The 6,679-nt window shown below is 37.7% G+C and overlaps 1 protein-coding gene across 1 annotated transcript; it reads left to right on the top strand.

Annotated features, from left to right (window-relative positions):
• Positions 1–298: 298 nt before the first annotated feature.
• LOC111435729 (plant UBX domain-containing protein 10-like) lies at positions 299–6,493 on the top strand. The gene is made up of 4 exons (XM_023073230.1): positions 299–1,271; positions 5,030–5,200; positions 5,342–5,545; positions 6,024–6,493. The coding sequence occupies exons 1-4, from the start codon at positions 453–455 to the stop codon at positions 6,252–6,254; spliced, it is 1,425 nt and encodes a 474-aa protein (XP_022928998.1). The 5' UTR covers positions 299–452; the 3' UTR covers positions 6,255–6,493.
• Positions 6,494–6,679: the final 186 nt, after the last annotated feature.

The raw sequence follows: 6,679 nt of genomic DNA, 5'->3' as shown, positions 1-6,679 counted from the left end.
TTAAAAAAAAAAAAAAAAAAAAAAAATATATATATATATATATATATATATATTAGGAATCGAACTTCTAATTCTGGTAAATTATTTTTGTAAATTTAAATTTTCAGTAAATTGTGAAATTTTGTGAGAATAAATAAAATAAATAAATAACAAAATGGTTTGACTTGGACGCGTTTCGGCAGTGAGAAAATGACGACCATACCCCTCGCCGGTCGGCCGACAAAGAATGGCAAAAGTTGGTAATTTGAAAGACCGGCAGTGGCATTATCGTCACGTGAAAAATTCGATCGCTTGGAGATCCCTGGAGTTTCTATCTACTTCCCAAATATTGAAAAACCATTTGAGTCATTTATGTGGATTGATCGCGAGGGTGAAGATTCAAGTCCGATCAATCTCTGAAGAATCAGATAGGAGACGAACCAAATAGAGCCCCGGAATTCTTCCATTCATTTATGTCCTTGCCGGATATGGTTGATGTTGCTGATAAATTAGCCTATTTCCAAGCGATTACAGGCTTAGAAGATCCCGAAATCTGCACTGAAATCCTTGCTGCTCACGGTTGGGACCTTGAACGGGCTGTTTCTTCTTTTACTTCTACCAATTCGGAATCCTCTGCTTCCGCCGCCGTCGATGGTGGTGGTGGTGGCGGCGACGATCATTTTGACCCTGCGACGCGCCAAATCCTCGACAGACTGGAACAGCAAGAAAATGCCGCTCCGGCCCCGAGTTTGGCTTGGAAAATCGTTACACTTCCGATTTCTGTGATTTCTGGTAGTTTAGGGCTTGTTTCGGGTGCTGTTGGTTTGGGATTATGGGCTGCTGGTGGTATTCTTTCGTATTCTCTTGGAGTGATCGGGTTAGGGTCTGGTTCTGGCCAGAACGCTGAGTCGTCGGCTCGGTTGGTTTCTGTGTCTGCTGCAGCATCGGAGGCTATTGATTTTGTGTCGGCGTTTGAGAGGGATTATGGGACAACTAGGCCAAATTTTGTGGGGGAAGGGTTCATGGACGCGTTGCAGCGTTCGAGAAATGCGTTTAAGCTCTTGTTTGTTTACCTTCACTCTCCTGATCATCCGGATACGCCATTGTTCTGCGGCAGGACCTTGTGTTCGGAGACTATTGCAGCGTTTGTGAATGAGAATTTTGTTTCGTGGGGAGGGAGTATTCGCGCTAGTGAAGGTTTTAAGATGAGTAATAGCTTGAAAGCATCGAGATACCCATTTTGTGCCGTGGTTATGGCAGCTACAAATCAAAGGATCGCATTGCTTCAGCAGGTATTTTATTTGTTTATTGCTGTTTGTTCTTCGAACACCGACTTCTCAATTTCATTACTAGAAGTATCATGTGTAGTTTTAGGGTAGTTCATTTTTATGAGAAACATATTTCATTGAATAAATAAAATTACTAAAAGGGGTGGAATGCCAATCCCAACACAAAGAACATCAAGAAGAGATCTTCAAGTGACCATTACTTAGGTTGTAGTTGCAAAATGGCCATAAAATCTACTCAAATAAGAGCCACGAAAATGAGAAAATCAAATAAAAATCAAAGACAGCTTCTTTCCTGTTGAAGATTTTTTTCTTCCTTATAAGCCATAAGCGCCAAAAAGGTCTAACATGCGGCAACCGAAGAATTTCCCACTGTTTTCTTTAAAGGATGGGCACCAAGAACCAATAGAGAAGGCTGTTCATGTTTAGGGGGAGAGTAACCGGTCAGTTTCTGTATGCATATTAACACTGTAATATGGAAGCCTTAAACATTATAGTTATGTTATATTGAAGCTTACTTGAGTATCTTTTTGGTCAGATTAAATTCTCGCATGTGATTTTGAAATCCACATTCTAAATGACCTTTCCATTTGGAAATTTGTTTTCATGCCTGAGATTGCTATTAGCCATACAATTCAAGAGAGTCTATTTATATGTCTGGTGCAATTGAACTTGTATGGGCTCGTCAGTCGTTGGTCAGTGTTTGAAACCATGTGGAACTAACTGCTCATTTGATTCGTCAATTTTCTTATGTGTTTTAACTATCGAATATTATTAAGTAATAGTGCCCCTACAAATTTAGTTAGCATTGGGAAATTGGATGATTTCTGGTTAACAAATAAGAGTGAATTTTATTTTGTTATTCATCTCTCTCTCCCTCTTTCTGTGTTCTACATGGCAGTTCAAACCCTGGGACATTTTTGGCTGCCATTTGGTGGATTCTTCTTTACTTCTTAATCTTATTTACTATAACTGAAAGGAAGTTAAGTCAAATGTATGATGTTTTAAAAAGAAGGCTTTGAAGTTTTACTTCATGAGTTTTGAAGGGTGAATGAATGGTTTTTGTCCGTATTTTAATTACCATACTGATCCTTTAAAGGGGCATGTGATCAAATCAATTGCTGTCTAAAATTTCCCTTTTTTCAAGAGCAAATGAAACGTGGCACTCATCCATGTTAACATAACTTGCTCAATAGTCTGTGCCATTATTGTCATTGGCACAATTGTGGAGAATGTGAGTGTTGAACTATTTCCTGGAAACACTGAACGTGAATGACAATGACACCTGGAAAGCATATAGATGAATGTGATGGTCAAGCAGATTTTTGTGAGGGTACAATCAATTCTGAATTGGGCATTCTGTTATTTGAAGCTTCCGTTACTCCTTATTTGATTGTGTTCTGATGTGTATATTTGTTTATTTTTAAATTAAGAGGAAAACATGAACTATAAAAGTTGTTAACAAGGATTTTTCAGCGTTCATTTGAAGGGGGTGGACTGGTGTTGGTGGAAGTTTTTTTCACAATAGCTCTAGAACTCTATAAGTTAATTTCTCAACCCTCCCAATTAAGTTTTTCCTAACCTTCAAAATGCTTGATATTGCCAAATACGTTAGGATTCCTTCTTGGGAACTCTTTTACAGAAAAAGCTGATTGAGTGGATAAGATTAATGGATAGATTATTTCAAGATCATCCATGAGAAGGAAGGAAAGCGTGTCTAAAAGGAAAATTAGTGGCATCAAAGAGTTGCTATATCTCTATTGTTCCAGGAATTATCTCAAGAAGAAGTTCCCAAGCAAGGGTAGAATTTTGGGTCTCCATGCTTATTCTCAGTTGGAACATTCGGGAGCTTAGGAATAGAGGATTCTCATCGAACATGTTATCCTTAAAGTAAGTCCCGACTTCATTATTGGAATCAGTATTAAATGGAATTGTTAATCAATATTAAGGAGAGCTTAGGAACAGAGGATACTGTTAATCAGTATTAAATGGAACTGCGAGGTGGGGAGTGGGCTGCCTTTGGCGCATTCCAATCCTTTGAAATAAGACTGCTGACTGATCTGGCAGAACGTTTTTTTTCCTTGTCCATTAAGTCCTCCTCTTGGTCAAGTGTTCTAAGCTTATGGATTATCCATTAAAGTCCGTTCCTCTTGGTTAAGGACTTTTGTTTTTGGCTTATTGGCATTTTCAACCATTCAGGTTTGTGTACGAAAATGATTCTAAGGAGAGCTGGAGGACCTTGGTGGCTGTGGGCTTTTTGTTAGGATATGTGTGGAAGCCTTCATATTTCCATGTTGTCTTGGGAGAAATTATGAGGCAACGGTGCATGAAGGGTATGCAGGATTTTAATCAGCTCATTTTTCTTGATCCAACTTTTGAGAGAGTTGTCTTGACTCGTATATAGATTTTCGGTGAATATGCAAGTGGTTTTTGTAGATCTCCACATCTGGACTTACATGGCTGAAAAGTTTTGTGATTTTAATTCAAAATACATGGCTTCATCACTCTAATTTTCTTGAAATGATGGGCAAGCTGTGATAGTAGTGGAAAGAAACTAATCTATAAAGGATGGCCATTTAAAAGGTTTGTGGTGAAGCAAATGAAAAAAAAAAAAAAAGAGAGAGATCCTGAGAAGAGGAGGAGTTTGAGAACTTTTTTTCAACCAACTATACAACTATAGAAAACACTAGATTAAATGATCCTTTTGGTCCTTTAGGATTAAATTTCAGTCCTGGTACTTTTAAATGACCAAATTTAATCCTCCTACTTTCAATAAATCTGAGATATAGTCCCTTCCGATGGTTTTTTGTTAAATTTTCCTTAAAAAAAATGGTCTCTATTAGGTCTCTCTCTATAAATTTTGGAAACATATTCACACGGTGTCTTTTCTTGTATGGAAATTATTAGTATTTAACCAATTTTGATAAAATTCAATTTCAAACTAACACTATAAAGACTAACTTTAAGATTTATTGTAAGCATTTGAAAGTATAGGGACTAAAATGGAATAAGACTCAAGGTATAGAGACTGAAATAGTATTTTGACCAAGACTTTAAAAGATTGGATGAGTTGGAAGAATTGATCTTTATGAAATTTGAAAATTAGAGTTTAGCTCGAAGTGCAGCCACAAAGTATTGTAGTTGAAGAGGGAGTCTACTGGAACTAGAATGCAAAGGAAATGATTTAGAGGAGTAGATGAATACAAAACTTTCATTTGGAGGTGTTTGTTTCAGATGGAAGAAGCTTGATAAATGTTAAGGACTTGAAGGTGAACTCTTGGTTTTGTATCAAAAGTTGCAAACAAAAGAATGAAGGGATAAACTTTGAACCCAATTTTGGAAGTAAAGAAGGATGAACTTGGGTGGGAATTCTATGAAATTAAAACAATATTTGGCCTAAGAGGACGATTTACTTTTGTGCCCAATTTCTGAACAAGTGAGACTGCTAAATTAAGAGTTCTTGCTGTTGATTCATTCTTGAATTTGGTAGGGGACAAGAAGAAAAAAAGGATGTTCTTTAGTGGTAAACTTGGAAAGGAGATGTTCTTTTGACAACCTCAATTCTTCCAAGTTCAATGGACATTATGGGTTTTGTTTATTAATCTGGTCCAGCACGTTTTAGAACTTCAGCATTTGGTAACATAGCATCTCCAAGGCATTATAACCTTGGATTTGATAAGCAGTTTTAACAGACTTTCCATTTTATTTTGATTTGGCCATCAGACTTTCTTTTTCTTTATTAGCCTCTTTTTCTCTTATATCAGGTCGAGGGACCAAAAACTGCTGAAGAAATGCTAGTGATTCTACAGAGAGTTCTTGAAGAAAGTTCTCCTGTTCTGGTTTCAGCAAGGCTTGATGCAGAAGAAAGAAGAAATAACGTGCGATTAAGGGAGGAACAAGATGCTGCTTACAGAGCGGCCCTTGAAGCAGATCAAGTATGCTACTTTCTGACTTTGGTTTCATGTCTGTCTAAATTTCATAGTTTTCTCGTCCTCCCATATGTCTTACGAACTGGAGTTTTCGTGTTGTCTCTTCAAATTTTATGTTAATCTGATCTCTTGCTGCGGATTTATCAGGCCAGGGAACGACAAAGGAGAGAGGAGCAAGAGCGTCTGGAAAGAGAAGCCGCTGAAGCTGAGAGGAAGAGGAAAGAGGAAGAAGAAGCTCGTGAGAGAGCTGCTCGTGAAGCTGCAGAAAGAGAGGCTGCTTTAGCCAGAATGCGGCAGGAGAAAGCAATGTCACTTGGTGCTGAACCTGACAAAGGACCTAATGTTACACAAGTAATGTGTTCTATTTCTTTTCTATTTTCTTTTTATAGGAGAAGTGTGCATATAGACAACAAAAGACCCCCCCGAATAGAATAGTGTCTGAGCTAATAATCGAATTATCGAATTGACTTAAATAGTTATGATCTTGTCACTATATTAGCTGGATTCGTGAAAATGGAACATCTTCTTTTATTAGTTACCTGCTTTTGTTAGTTAGTATAAAACAGGAGGGCCCCTTCCGGGCAAGTTTCTTACGCGTTCCACTACTGGAAACACTACTTTCTGTCCGACTTGCATATGTTAAGCATTTTTCATCCTCAAATGCTATTTTCATACCCAATGTGGAAATTTATAGTAGCTCATATCATTTTTAACTATTGAACACATTTTATTTTTCAACTAGATGGAGTTTTCTCACCTCTCCCCTCTTTCATTCTTCTCTGACAAAGTGAGAACCTAACCAATCTTCTTGAATTATTTGTTCAACCAGGTGTTGGTGCGGTTCCCTACTGGAGAACGCAAGGAAAGGAGGTTCCACAGTAGCGCATCGATCCAAACTCTCTACGACTATGTCGATTCCTTGGGTTGTTTGGAGGCTGATGGTTATAATCTGGTTTCAAACTTCCCTCGAGTTGTTTATGGCACTGAGAAGCTCTCCTTATCCTTGAAAGAAGCTGGACTGCACCCTCAGGCCAGTCTTTTTGTGGAGCTAACCTCGTAAAGTCTCGAACCGATGGTAGAATGGTCGAATATAGTTGAAGATGAAACCTGTGAGACATATATTTTATTGTACCTTACTTTATTCTGATTAGAGCCCCTTTGTTGACAGTATTAATGTTTCAGGTTTATAGTAGATGCATATTTAGTATAATTTAAAATGGTGGTAACGAATAATTGTCTTAAAATTTCTGTGTAATTTTAGATTTTGGGTCATATTTGAGCTCTCAGCGCTATTCTGCCTATGATCATGTGTTTTAGCTTGATTGTGTTCTTTCTCTGAATATCTGCTATTTAAACTTTAAAATCCAACTAGTCAACGACACCTAAGCAGCTATCGTGTAGGTCTCGTAGAGGGTTTCCCTTGTAGTTGAGGACTTTGTACGATGTAGACTCGATATAAGTACTCTTATTTTTCTTGTAAATTCG

This window comes from Cucurbita moschata, unplaced genomic scaffold (genome assembly GCF_002738365.1).
Source record: "Cucurbita moschata cultivar Rifu unplaced genomic scaffold, Cmos_1.0 Cmo_Scf00050, whole genome shotgun sequence".
Taxonomy (NCBI): domain Eukaryota; kingdom Viridiplantae; phylum Streptophyta; class Magnoliopsida; order Cucurbitales; family Cucurbitaceae; genus Cucurbita; species Cucurbita moschata.
Note: the sequence above shows the minus strand (reverse complement) of the source record. Positions and strands in the feature narration are given on the sequence as shown.

Coding starts and splice junctions, on each gene's coding strand:
- LOC111435729 (XM_023073230.1), top strand. CDS start 453: ATGTCCTTGCCGGATATGGTTGATGTTGCTGATAAATTAGCCTATTTC. Junction 1,272..5,029: donor GGATCGCATTGCTTCAGCAG/GTATTTTATTTG, acceptor CTCTTATATCAG/GTCGAGGGACCAAAAACTGC. Junction 5,201..5,341: donor CGGCCCTTGAAGCAGATCAA/GTATGCTACTTT, acceptor CGGATTTATCAG/GCCAGGGAACGACAAAGGAG.